The following is a 13,440-nucleotide window of genomic DNA, read 5'->3' as shown; positions in this document are numbered from 1 at the left end:
CATTCCAGGTTTGTTCAGTAACTGGGGTATTAAAAGATGGGCACCCAAGTGGGGGGTTGTGGCTGAGAGGCCCTTTGAGACCCCCTGGAGAGCTGGGACCACCCCCGGGGTCACACAGGGACTCGTCACTGGTGACTGCAGGGAGTGATCCCAAGGGCTTGGCTGAATGTGGGATGTGATGATGGCACAGATGGGCTGGGGGGTCTCAGGGTGGCTGAGACCAGGGTGGTCTCCCCAAGGAACAGCCCTGGCTGGGAATGCCCTGCCCTTGCCCAGCTGAAAGCTTCTTCCAGTGTGGGCAGGAGGGCTGGAACGGCAGAGGGGCTGGGCTGGAGGGAGCGTCACCGATCCCACCGGGTCTGAGCACCCCCGCTGCTGCATTTCCCCGGGTGTTGCACAACCACCTCCCACTGCCCCGGAACAGCCCGAGCGGGGCAGGGATGCTCCGGGAGTGGCCCCGTGGGTCCATCCCAGGGGATGCTCCGGGAGCGGCCCCGTGGATCCATCCCAGGGGATGCTCCGGGAGCGGCCCCGTGGATCTATCCCAGGGGATGCTCCTGCAGCCCCATGGGCAGGCGATTTGGGGCAGGGCAGGGCAGGGCAGAGCGAGGTGGCCCCGGGCCGAGTGTCGGGGGGTGGATGGGTTGTTGACACCCCGAGCCCGTTCCTGCGGATGTTTCTCTTGCAGCACCTTCCTGCGGCTGCGGCTGCGGCGTTTCCTGCCGTGCCTGTGCCACGAGGGTGGAACAACACCCAGCGGCGCCCGCAGCCCGCGGGCATCCTGGCACGGTGCTGAGAGTTGAGAGCAGCCCTGGTACCAGGGCTCTGCAAAACCTCGAGCCAGCCCTTCATCCTCATCCTCCTCCTCGTGTGCAAAGGCATTGCCCTGTTTTGGGGTGCCCTCGTGTCCCTTCACAAGACACCATGCCCCCCTCCTCGGACGTGCCCACACCGTGCCCGGGGGGTGGCAGTCCTGGCACCAGGTTTGTGTCACTTCTGCTTTCAGGGTGACTGCCCCGAGGCAGCAGCTCCGCGGGGCCGCTCCCGAGACTCCCACCGGGCACCGGCACACGGCGAGGGCGAGAGGCCCCGCTCTGGGGCGCAGCCACACCTGCCACCCTCGCCAGTGGTGCCCCCAGCCCCGCTCGCAGTGACGTCCTTCCCCCGCCGCTCCGAAACCGCAGCCGCCCTTCTGCTCCTTCCCTTCCCCGCCCGGGGAGCTGCAGGCGGAGGGAGGGTGGCCCACGACGCCCCGCGGTGCCACTGCCAGGGCTGCCCTTGCCCCCCTGCCAGGCCCTCGCCGCTGGATCCTGTCCCCGCCGCAGCTTCGGGTCCCGCTGCTGTGTCCCCCGGCACAGGTGAGAGCCCCAGGGAGCTGCTGGGTCGGGGCACAGCCCCGGGGATGCTGCGGGGGCAAAGGGGGTGCTCGGGGGCCCTGAGGATGCCCCTGGGGAGGGTTGGGGTGGGTGCTCTGGGGATGTGGGAGCCCCCCAGGGGTGTTCAGGGCATCGATCCATGCGTGGGGCTGTTGGGTGAGGAGCTGCAGGGACCCGGTGGCCTCTGCCCACCGGAGCTCTCAGGGGAAGGTACCGGTGATGGAAACGGAACGGGGGATTTTGCAGTGGATTTGGCTCTCCTGCTCCAGCACAGAGGGACAGGAACACAGCGGCCTCAGCCCTGGAGTTCTGTGCCAGCCTGGCAGGCAGAGAGGGGGGACAGGCACCCTGGGGTGGGGGGGGTCTGTCGAAATGTGGGTGAGATCCCTGTGGTTTCATTTCCACACGGAGACTCATCCCACAACGCCCGACCCGCAGCAGCCGAGCCCATCACGGCCGGTTTCCCATTGCCAGACACTCAACTTCCTTATCAAAACTGTCCCCTGGAGCGGAGCCGCCGGGGCTGAGCTCCCCTGGGTGGGGGCAGCGGCAGCAGGAGGGTGGTGGGCGCATCCTCCGGGGCCCCAAACCCAAGGGTCCCTCTCCAGGAGCAGAGGAGGATCCTCGACTCGATTGCGATCCCATCTTGGGGCAGTTCAGGGCTCAGCATCCTCTGCTGGAGCAGGACCCCGGCGTCACCCGCTCTGTCCCCTGCAGGTCCCGATGTTGCCGCTGCTGCTGCTGCTGCTGCTGGTGCTGAGCCCCCCGCGGGCGTGTGGGGCTGGCACGGAGCTGGAGCCAGGGCAGTGGGTGTGGGGGGCGGCCGAGCGGGCCCTGCCCTTGTCCCTGTCCCGTGGGAAGAGGGACGATGGTGGGCAGGCCCCCGGTGCCACCACAGCCACACCCGGGCACAGCCACGCTGCCACCGCGCCCATCAGCAGTGACCTGACCGATGGTGGCTCTGTGCCACCACCAGCACCCGGCACCAATGCCAGCCTGCTCCATGTGCCAACCACAGCCGATCCCATGGATGATGAGACGGATTCCCCCGATCCCGACCTGCTGCTGAGCTCTGCGCCACCAGCACCTGGCACCAACCCCAGCCTGCCCCAGGGGCTTGGAGTGCCAACCACAGCCGATCCTATGAATGATGAGACCGATTCCCCCGATCCCGACCTGCTCCTGAGCTTGGCACCACCAGCACCTGGCACCAACCTCAGCCTGCCCCAGGCACTCACAGTGCCAACCACAGCCGATCCTACGGATGATGAGACTGATTCCCCCGATCCCGACCTGCTCCTGAGCTCCGCAGCACCACCAGCAGTGCCTGGCACAAGCGCCAGCGTGCTCCAGGCACTCACAGTGCCAATCACAGCCGATTCCCCCGCGGATGAGACCGACTCCCCCGATCCTGACCTGCTGCTGGAGTCGGAGCCCCAGAAGGGCACCAGCACCACCCCAGTCTGGCTCACACCGCCCGGCGAGGAGGGGACCGTGGCTGGTGGCCCGGACAGCACCTCCTCCGCGGGGCCACCCTCAGCAGCCCCCCCAGCCCTCAGACCCACCACCACGGGATTCAGGAAAGTCGGGAAAGTCGGAGGTGCCGCCGCACCCACCCGATTTGCCCCCGGGGACACGACGCCAGCGGGCACGGCGGTGCCCTGGGACCCCAGCGGGGTGATGGGCAAGTGCCTGCTGGCCATCCTGCTGCTGGGACTGGTGGCCGCCACCTTCCTGGTGTGCACGGGCGTTCTGGGGGCGCTGCTGTGGCGGCGGGCGCGGACGGGGCAGCGCCGGCTCGGCCCCACCGAGATGGTTTGCATCTCCTCCCTCCTGGCCGACGCCGAGGCGGCCGCGGGGCCCCGGCCCGTCCCCGCCCGGCGGCACAAGCGGCTGCACGACGGCAACGCCGAGCTCGACGGGGACAACCTGACTCTGAGCAGCTTCCTGCCCGAGCACTCCTGAGCCCGGGGTGGCTTCTGCGTCCCGCAGCGCTGCCGGCGGCTGTGCCATGTGCCCGGTGCCCAGAGCAGCCACGGGCAGGGGACTCCCGTCCCCTCGCGTTCGTGTTTTAGTTTGGAGCAGCGCGGCGGAGCCGCTTCTGCCGCGGCGAGCTGAGCCCTCGGGGCTGAGCCCATTAAAGGGTTACCCGGACTTGGTGGTCTCTTCGCCAGCCCTGCCCATATCCCGCCGCCGAAATTTCGGTTCTCCATCCTCCCCCGCAGCCCCCGGGGGAGCAGAAACGAAACCCGCGGCCCCCGGGCAGAAGCCAGACCCCGGAGCGAGGGGGCCGCAGCCCCCGGGACCCCGGGAAGGGCGGTGGGGCCGGGACGGAAACGCCGCGCGGGAAGGGACGGGCCGGGAGCGCCCGTGGCACAACGTGCGGCGGATGCTGGTGCTGCTGCTGGTGCTGCCACAGCGCCCAGGGCTCGGCCCGGGCACAAACGGGGACCCACAAGGTCTCAGCTTCGTCTGTCCCGGATTGGGAATGGGTATGGGAATGGGAATGGTGGGGATGGGGAGAGAAAAGCCATGAGTGGCCAGTGAGGGTCCCACTGTCTCACCTGCCCCCGGGGCTGGAGGGGACTCAGGTTTGCTCTCAGGTCTCACCTTCCCCCAGTGTGCAGGTGTTGGTCACCCCTCAGGCCACCAACTTGACCCTGTGCCTGGCCCTGGGGGAACAGAATGGCCCAGGACTGTCCCTGTTCCACTCAATATTCCCATCCCCACATCCCCATCCCTGCTATGGCCCACCTCAATGTCCTTCTCTCTCCTTTCCTCCCAATCCTTGTCCCATCAGGCTCAGTGTCCCCATTCCCACATCCCAATCCCTGGCCCAGCTGGGGTCAGTGTCCCCATCCCTTCATCCCCATCTCAGTATCCCCACATTCCCACCCCACATCCTGAGCCCGAAGGCCCCTCTGGGGTGTCCCTCTGGGGGCTCCCACCTGTGCCCCTCCTCTGCTGCCTGTTTACATTCACCCTGTTCCTGGGATATTTTCCATGTGGTTCCTGGCAGCTGCACAGCCCCGTTCCCTCCAGGAATGTAAATGTTTATGGGTGACTCAGCCGGGTGGGGGACCCGCTGCCCGTGGCCGGGGTGGTCCCCAGGTGGGACACCCTGCTGGGGTAATGCCACCCTGCTCTGTCCCACTGTGTCCCCACACCAGCCAAAGCACCCACAGGAGGCACAGGGATGTTCCCATCATCCATCCCCATCCCGCAGCAACTCGGCCGCCTCTGCCCCCGCTCCAGGTGAGGACGAGGCCAGTGCGTCCCGACGAGGTGGGTGGGGGCAGGTTAGAGCGGTTGTTCTGTTCTCCCAGCCCTGTGCCAGCTGCTCTGGAGCAGGAGCCCAGCGAGGATAAACTTTACTCCACCGCTGGAGCTGCCAGGAGCTGCCAGGAGCCGGGAATTGCCCTATTTGGCATGGGCAGCAGGTCCTGCCAGGCTCCCCCGCCCAGCTCGGGGCACAGGAATCCCGGGAAGGCAGAGTGGGGTCACAGCGGGATCCTCGGGGATCCGAGGGGGGGTGGCACGGGGTTGTGGGTGACACGGGGTGGGGGGTAGCACCGGGCTGTGGCAGGTGGCACGGGGCAGTGGTGACAGGGTGGCAGGTGGCACAGAGCAGTGGGTGGCACAGGGTGCTGGGTGGCACAGAGCAGTGGGTGGCACAGGGTGCTGGGTGGCACAGGGCAGTGGTGACAGGGTGGCAGATGGCACAGGGCAGTGGGTGGCTCAGGGCTCCTGACACCACGTGCAGCTCCACGGGACGGGTCCCGGCAGGGTATTTTGCTGGCACAGCAAAGCGCAGCCGCAGGAGGTAAATTAGAAGCAGAGCGGGGCTGAAATGCCTCAAATTGGCGGTGCCCGCGTTCCTGCGGCCCCAAATTACACGGCGGGCCCGGCCCTGCCCTGCCCCGCCCCGCCGGGCAGAGCCCGCAGGCAAAAACGGCATCGTAATGGCCCGTGGGCGCTGGCACCGGGACTGCCCGGCCCGGGACACCCGGCGGGGAGCGGGGACACCGGGCTGGCAGGGAGGCAATCCTGGATGAGAGATGGGAATCCCAGTTAGGGTGGGATGGGGACTCTGGACAAGGAGGGATGGGGATTCTGGACGAGGAGAGGTTGGAGCCCTGGGCAGAGAAGGATGGGGATCCTGACAAGGGCGGGATGAGAATCCTGGATGAGCAGTGGTGGAGTCCCTGGGTGATGTGGGATGCAGACCCTGGACAAGCAGGGATGTGGACCCTGGACAAGGAGACTCAGCCCAACGCCGGCATCACTGAGCCCTTGGGATGGGGAATCTCAGCCTCAGCCCTATCTGGGCTGCAGGAGCGAGGCCGATGCTGCTGGAACTTCCCTGGCCGGCGGCCACCCTGCGCCCCCCACCCTGCGTCCTCCCCTCGCCTTTCCCCATCTAAGATTTCATCACTGAGCACTTAAGACCGGGCAGAGCCGGCACAGCAGCTGCTCAGAGGGAGCCGCGGCCGCCCCAGACGGACGGACGGACAGAGCCGCTATTTCGGGAGCCCGAGCGGCGCCACCGCCCTGGGGACAAGGGGATAGGCTCCCCCGGGCCGGCCCCGCGGGGGTCGCGGTCCCCCGGCGCTGGCGGGGACTTTTTGGGGGATCTGGCAGGTCCCCAGGGAGGAGCAGAGGAAAATAGCAACAGGATGAGGTCACGCAGCGGCTGCAGCCTCTTGAGCAACCTCAGCCCGGGCCGAGGGACCAGCATGGGGGAGGCTGAGCTCTGAGGCTGAGCGTGGGGGGGCCAGGCCATGCCTCCAGACCCCCAAACTGGAAACCATGTCCTGAGGAGCTGAGGAACTGCCACTTTGGTCTGGGGAACAATGGGGACCCCTGGCCGTCCCTGCCTGCACCCCAAAGCAGAGGTGTCTGTGCCAGAGCATTTCCAGGCTGGAATGTTTAGGAAACGGTCTCCTGAAATTATGCAGTGGGTCCCGAGCCCTGTTTGCCCCATGTCAGCCCCCATTAATGCCAGAGCATTGACCCCACATCCCTCACTCCCCCCCTTGGACCTTGACTGGGGCTTTACCCACACCCTCCTGGATAAAAACACCTTTGCAGCACCCCCTGTGTGATGCCCTTCCCCACTTGCACCCCAAAAAGTGGCCCCTTCCAGTGGAAATGGTGAACACCAGAGCTCCTGCCTTTTGCTGACGGGAAGAAAGCAGGAAACACCCCCAACCCCAGCTGGATTTCGTCTGGGAGGGGGCTGGGGGCTGCCTGCCCTTCCCCGGCCTCCCACACCCCCTCCCCATCCCGGCCGTAATGAGAACAAGCTGGTCCTGGGCTGCGACGCAGGAGGAGGAGGAGGAGAAGGAGGAGGAGAAGAGGGAGAAGGAGGAGGCTCCGTCCCAGCAGCAGCAGAAAGGGGCTCGAGGTGTGTGGGACAGACCCGCGTTCCCAGCTCCCTCCAGCCCATGAGGTGAGGATCCCGCGGCTGTGCCAGGCTGCTCCCCGATTTTGGGGTGGCTCCCAGGGTGGCACAGGCTGCCCCAGGGCCTGGGGTGCTGCGGTGAGGGCTGGGCATGGTCCCCACGGCGGGACAGGGGATGGAGTTGCCCTTATGGCTTTAATGCCAGGCAGGAGTCAGAGGGTGTTGTGTTTGGACAACAACAAAACCAGGAATTTCTGGAGTGTTTTGGGAGCAGAGGGAAGTGAAGCAGGATTTGCCTGTGCCCAGACAAGCTGGAGACAAGGACGTTCTGTGGGTCTGGGTGGGTGAGGATAGGTTGGGATGGGGAGGGAGGGCTGGCAGTGGCCACGGTGCCAGGCCCTGCTCTTGGCATTGCCCTGGGCTTTGCTCGGCCCCTCCATGGCCATGGCTGTTCCTCAGCTCCGTTTGCTGACGGAACTGATGCCGCCCCCGTTCCAGGACCCTCTCCCTGCTGAAGGGCCCCTCTCTGTGCTGAAGGGGGAGGATGAAGGGGCTCATTCCAGCCCCCCAAAGCTCCTCATCCTCGTGGTGTTGGTTACTGGTCTGAGCCCAGCTCTGACCTGTGGTGAGCTGGGAGGCTTGGGGGTCTGGGGGGCACCTCCTGCCTCCGCCACCGTTTGTTTGCTCTGGTTTAATGGGAACCAGATTGTGCCGCCAGGAAGGAGTCTGGAAGCCAAATCCTGCCGCTGGAGTCCCTCCCTCCCTCCCACAGCACGGCTGGGCTGGGTTTGATGGGGGGAAACGGGAGTGGGCTGGGATTTGGGGGAGTTGTCTGGGGGGTCTCCACTGATGGAGCCGAGGGGCTGGTTCCTGAGACTTTCCCATGGAGTTGTGTGTAGGGGGAGAGCCCTGGGAATGGCTCCATGGTGGAGTTACGTGGCACGCGCTGCTGTCCCTCGGGAATGTCGCGACGTGGTGGGGCTGTCACATCCCTCTCCCAAACCCCATGGAGGGCTTTGCTTCAGGATGAGAAACGTGTATCCTGTGTCCTACAGCACATCATGGGGCAGATCCAGCCCCTTGTGGGAGAGGAGCCCACTCAGGGATAGAACTGGCCTTCCCCCCTCCCTGGGGCATTTGGGCAGCGGGACCCCCATTCACTGTGTCCCTTGGCACAGGCTCTGGGGGGTCCATCCCTGCTTCACTCGGCCACCGTGGCAGCTCCGGGGTGAAATCCTGCCCCAGCCTATTTTGGGCAGGGAATGGTGTCTAACGGTCCGGAACGGGCGTTTGGGAAATGCCGCTCGTGTCGGGCCTGGCCCTGTTGCAGCATCGCCCGTGTCAAAGTTTCCACTGCAAACCTCCATTTTTCAGGAATTCTCCAATCAGCCAAATGACCGTTGTCTGGGGCGGGTGGCTGGCAGCAGCCCCGGCCCCCCAGCCTTGAGCAATCCCACTCCCTTCTGCCAGCTGGGGTTGCTCTGCACCCTCGGAAAACAAAGCGAGCCCTTCACTCTGTTGGGGTGAGAAAACCGGAGCAGCTTTTCCATTTCCACGAGGAAACTCAGGTGGGTGGGAGTGTGGGAGTCCCTCTGTGATGGGGGGCTCGGGGCAGGGGTTGGCCCGGGAGGGAGGGAGGGCTCGCTCTGCTCCACTGGGGTGTTAACATTCCACCCTCCCCTCTGCATCCCGCAGGTCCCTGTGCCCGATCCCGGGAATGATGGGGTGGGCGCCGCGGCTGCTGCTGCTGGCGCTGCTGGCGGCGGCCCCGGCACACTCGGCAGCCCCCCGGCACCCCCCGGTGCTGCCGGACACGGGGGGCAGCGGGGACGGGGATGAGGCGTCGGCCACACCGCCCGCCCCGCCTGTGACTCCCCGGCTCGGCCCCACGGTGGGGGACATAGCCGGGACCACCGTGACCAACAGCTCGGCCCCGGGCGTGCTGGATGGGCTGGTGGACTTCTTCAAGGAGTACCTGCTGCTGGTGGTGGTGGTGGGCTCGCTGTCCTTCGTGCTCCTCTTCATCATCTGCGCCGCCGTCATCGTGCGGCAGAAGCACAAGGCGTCCGCCTACTACCCCTCGTCCTTCCCCAAGCAGAAGTACGTGGATGAGCGTGACAAGGCGGGCGGCCCGCGGGCGTTCAGCGAGGTGCCCGACAAGGTGCCCGGGGAGGAGCCGCTGGACGGAGGCCGCCAGCTCCAGGCAGACATCCTGGCGGCCGCACAGAGCCTCAAATCCCCCCACAAGGCGCCCCCGGCCAACGGGGCCCGGGACGAGCAGGATCCCCCCCGGGAGAGGGAGGAGGAGGAGGAGAAAGAGGAAGGAAGCAAGAAGTTGGTGGATGAGCAACCCAAGCCCCCTCCCCAAAATCCAGGCGCAGAGGAAGTGGCGGGAGCGCAGGGAGCAGGGGGCAAGGAGACCCCTGGTGTGCCCCAGGACGGCTCCCCGGCTCCCTCCGGGGTCTAAGGCAGGGACACGGTCCCGGGCGAGCCTGAGGAGCCGCCGGCTCGGGACACACGGTGGACACGGTGGGCGCTGCTCCGCACGTACGTGGTGGCTCAAGGAAGCCCCGATGAAGCACCTGCTCCCCCTCCCTAAGCCCCCCAGTCCTCGGCCAGCGGGACACGGTGGCAAAGCCATGGGGGTTTGTGGCAGCCGGTGGTTTCCCCCGGTGCTGGAACGCCAACAGCCCCCACTCCTGCTGCCCAAGGGGCTTTTCCCACCCCAGCTCTGGCTCTGCCCCCCCTGTGCCAACAGCTTCCTCCCAAACCTTCTCTTGCTGCCCAGCAGCACCCTGGGCTGGATGCCTGGCTGGGAGCTGTGTCCCTCTGGGAAGAGGGTGGGACCAGGGCCGGGGTCTGGAGCTGCCTGGGAGCGGGGCAGGGGCTCCCGTGACCGTGGGCACCACGGGTGGCTTTGCCCATGGCTGTGGCACTGAAGTCACACAGAGAGGCTGCCCTTGGCAACCCGTGAGGAGGAGGGATGAGGATTTAGGGACAAGGACCCATCCTTGCATTTTTTTCAGCCCAAAGCGTCTCAAGGGCAGCCCAGAGCCCAGCTGGACTTCTGTTTCATTTCCTTAACCCCTGTGGCTAGAAATAAAGGTTTCCTCTGCACATCTCTCCCGTGTGTCTCTGCAGCTGGAGGGGGGACAGGGGACATTCCCAGTGTCCCTTTGCTCCCTTAGGGCGCTGCCCAGGCTGGACGGGGCTCCAGCCCCTTCAGTGGTTCACCAGGGAGGGCGCTATCGCTGCCGGATCTGCACGTCACACGCTGTTTCCAAGAAACCTTTATCTTGTCCCCACAGCTGGGGCCGGGGGGGCCGAGATGGGGCTGTGGGAGGACCAGGGCGGGCCAAGAAGGAGCTGTGGGAGCCGAAGGAGGACCGTGTCCCACGGCCCCGGGATGCAGCTGCTCGGGCAGGGACACCTGGAAGGTGAGAGGCTGTTCTGCCCCCAAAGCAGCACATCCCCACTCTCTGCTTCCCTAGATCCCTGCATCCCTTCAGCCCCAGATCCCTGTTTTGTCCCAGCCCCGGGAGAGGTCACTCTGTGTCCACATCTCCCTGCCCCAGGACAGCCTTCCCTTTGGAATCAGCACAGAGCTGATTCTGCCCCAAAGCAGATGGGGGTGTCTGAAGTTTCCCCGATTTATTTTTAACTGGGAAACAGCAGGATTGTTCCCTGGGAGTGTGGCACTCGCTGGCAGGAGCAGAGGTACCACAAGAGGGATCTTGTGAGGGAAAACCACAGCAGCAACACGTGGTCTGTGTGTTAAAAATGACAAATATTGTGCCAAGATGTATCAGAATGAGCCATTGTTTTTTAAACGTGGATTTACATGTTTAACAACACTCTCAGTAGGGAAAAGGGAAGTGCAGTGTCTTGAGGGGGTTACAAGCTAATGATGTGAAGTTTTCCAGTGTGTTTTCTGCTTGTTTTGGAGACAGTCTCCTGGAAAAGAGGAACTCTGAGAGTTCCCCTTCAGCTCCATGTCCCAGCTCTGCTGTTCCCCACTGGGTTCCAGTCAGAGGGTGTATTTCATGGAATCCTGGAATGGTTGGGACGGGGAGGGATCTTAAAGCTCATCCAGTTGCAACCCCCTGCCTTGGACAGGGCCACCTTCCCTTAGCCCAGGATTTACAGCTGTAACAGAGCACTTGGCCAGTGTGAAGGCAGAATTCTTAGAGAAAACACCTCAAAATTCCAGTTGTTCTCTAACAGGAGCCTCAAAAACTAAGTGGTGACAGGGTGGGAGTGGAAGCCACCAGCTCTGTGCTTCCTGGCCACCACTTGCCCTTTGGCACCTGGTGGAAGCTGCCAGAGCTCCAAGCACAGGAAGGTGCCCAGGATTGCGACACCACTCCCGTCCCAGCGCAGCTCTCTCTCACACACACACACCAAGGCAATGCTTCCCACCAAATTCCATAAAGTATTAGGCAAAACTAGACATCTTCCCCTACAAAGAACTAAAAAGAGAAAGTGCAGCCCTTCCAGTACCGGCCAGGGGGCGGTGTCTCCAGGGCAGAGCCTTCCCATGGCATTCCAGCAGGGACAGGCCTCCCATCCCAGCCCTGGGACACCACAGGGACACGTTGTGCGTAACTTGTGCGTATCTTACAGCTCGAGTAGTGCACAGGGTCCTGCTACAGCTCGGGAGTGGCACTGCCAGGGGAGGAGGGAGGAGGGAAAGCTCCGTGGCAGTTCAGGCATTGTCGGCTTTTTGCTCGGATTCTTTGTTGGGATCCTGTTTCAGTTTGTAATCAGCCAAGGCAGCCTTGATGGCGTCTTCAGCCAGCACTGCAAACCAAACAAAGGGGTTCTCAGCATCATTAAGGAGGATTTTAGGGCAAGAGGTGGGGTAAGAACAAGAGCAGGCAGCAGTGACCATCAGGGCAGGCAGCACAGGCCGGATCTTGGAAGCACAATCTGACCAGGATCCATCTAATACTGAATCCACAAAACACTGAATCCATGTAATAAGAATTTATATAATACAGTTTCAGGTAATATAATTCAGAACTTGAGCATTTATTATGAGTCTGCTGAGCTACAGACTCCAAAATGTTAAACAGATCTGAAAACTCTTAAATGAAACCTGAAATCCAAACAGCTGAGTTTCTCTTTAGGCCAACCTCGTGCAGAAACTATTTGGAAAACAACATCCAAAGGCATCTGTGGTGTTCCCAGAGCATCCCTCTGAACCCCCCGGGGTTACTTACTGGAGCAGTGTAGTTTGACAGGGGGAAGGCAGAGCTCCTTGGCAATGTCTGTGTTCTTGATCTTCAGCGCTTCGTCAACCTGGAACACAGGGGGTTGGTCAGGGGTCCTGGCAGGTACAGCATGGCTGGAAAGGGATTGCTAAGAGGGTTTAATCCCCAGGGAATAACATCTTAGGGCAGTGAGGATGATGGAATTAAGGAATCTGACTGAGTGGGGAGGAACCAACACACCCCAGTGTCACAGACTGTCACTTCCTGAGCTGCCAATCCTCTGTCTCAACACCCAAGTGCATTTGCTGCTGGCAGAAAAACAGATCTACATGATCTAAAACCTCTCCATAATTAAACTTGCCTCCAGACCCTGCCATCAGCCTGGTTTTGCTTGTTGCACAAGACACTTCCCTGGTGGAATCACCACCCCTGGAAGTGTTCAGAAAACGTGTGGATGTGGCACTTGGGGACATGGGTTAGTGGTGCCCTTGGGGGAATGGCTGCTCACAGAGGGCTTTTACAACCTCTCTGAGGGAAAAAGGCAACTCTACCCTAACAGTCGCTGCCTGCTAAGCCTCAGCACAAAGCAGCGCTGGGATTCCCTGGCCAGCGCCTCCCGTGTGACGCCGACAGGGAACACGGGCGGGGGTGAAGCTCTGGAGCTCCTCCAGGGCTCCCTCACCGTTTTCCCTTTGACCCACTCGGTGGCCAGCGAGCTGGACGCGATGGCCGAGCCGCAGCCGAACGTTTTGAACCGAGCGTCCACGATCTTGCCGTTCTCGTCCACCTCCACCTGCGGGGACATTTGGAACCGTCAGCAGCGGGGCCGGGCGGGCCTGAGGGGAGGCCACGCCGTCCCCGAGGCCACACGGGCAGCCCTGAGCCTCGCCGCAGCCCCCGCGGTGCCACAGCGGGTGCCCAAGGTCACCTGCAGCTTCATGACGTCCCCGCAGGCCGGGGCGCCCACCAGGCCGGTGCCCACGTTCTTGGCGTTGCGGTCGAGGGAGCCGACGTTGCGCGGGTTTTCGTAATGATCCACCACCTGCGAAGGCACCGTGTGACCGAGTGCCACCTTGATCTCCCCCCCAGATCCCCTCCCGGCCCCCCCGCGTCCCGCTCGCCCCTCACCTTCTTGTGGTAGCCCCCCGCGGGCGGGGCGGGCCCTGCCCGGGGCCGCAGCAGCGCCGCCCCCGCCGCCCTCAGCGCCGCCATCTTCACTGCGGGCGGGGCCGCGCGCGGGGCCCTTTATCACCTCGGCCGGGAGGCCACGCCCACAAAGCCACGCCCCCCGACCACGCCCCCTCGCCGAGGGTTCGTCGCACAGACGGGGCGAGCGCTGCAGGCCGCGCGCGGGGGGGGGCCTGGCGGTGCGGCTGAAACGATCAATAAGGATAAATATATATGTATATATAAATTATAATTAAAGGATGGAAGCGCTGTTTCAGTC

General features: G+C 63.8%; 3 protein-coding genes across 4 annotated transcripts; 2 read left to right on the top strand and 1 right to left on the bottom strand.

The window, feature by feature from the left end:
- The first annotated feature begins 1,035 nt into the window (after positions 1-1,035).
- SELPLG (selectin P ligand) lies at positions 1,036-3,530 on the top strand. The gene is made up of 2 exons (XM_071572121.1): positions 1,036-1,358; positions 2,094-3,530. Exon 2 carries the CDS (start codon positions 2,100-2,102, stop codon positions 3,339-3,341), a length of 1,242 nt encoding a protein of 413 aa, XP_071428222.1. The 5' UTR covers positions 1,036-1,358; positions 2,094-2,099; the 3' UTR covers positions 3,342-3,530.
- A 3,142-nt stretch (positions 3,531-6,672) lies between these two features.
- On the top strand, positions 6,673-9,899 carry TMEM119 (transmembrane protein 119). 2 transcript variants are annotated; one of them, XM_071572055.1, is made up of 2 exons: positions 6,673-6,828; positions 8,476-9,899. In XM_071572055.1, the coding sequence occupies exons 1-2, from the start codon at positions 6,824-6,826 to the stop codon at positions 9,245-9,247; spliced, it is 777 nt and encodes a 258-aa protein (XP_071428156.1). In that variant the 5' UTR covers positions 6,673-6,823; the 3' UTR covers positions 9,248-9,899. The 2 variants fall into 2 exon arrangements, with proteins under 2 accessions (XP_071428156.1, XP_071428154.1); XM_071572053.1 differs by lacking the exon at positions 6,673-6,828 and adding an exon at positions 8,159-8,348.
- Positions 9,900-10,581: 682 nt separating this feature from the next.
- Positions 10,582-13,229, bottom strand: ISCU (iron-sulfur cluster assembly enzyme). Its single transcript, XM_071572486.1, has 5 exons — positions 13,122-13,229; positions 12,922-13,035; positions 12,676-12,786; positions 12,003-12,081; positions 10,582-11,580 (listed from the first exon to the last, which is right to left on the bottom strand). Exons 1-5 carry the CDS (start codon positions 13,203-13,205, stop codon positions 11,486-11,488), a joined length of 483 nt encoding a protein of 160 aa, XP_071428587.1. The 5' UTR covers positions 13,206-13,229; the 3' UTR covers positions 10,582-11,485.
- Positions 13,230-13,440: the final 211 nt, after the last annotated feature.

Source organism: Pithys albifrons, chromosome 17 (assembly GCF_047495875.1).
Source record: "Pithys albifrons albifrons isolate INPA30051 chromosome 17, PitAlb_v1, whole genome shotgun sequence".
NCBI lineage: Eukaryota > Metazoa > Chordata > Aves > Passeriformes > Thamnophilidae > Pithys > Pithys albifrons.
The sequence above is the reverse complement of the archived record's forward strand: the minus strand, read 5'-3'. Positions and strand labels throughout refer to the sequence as shown.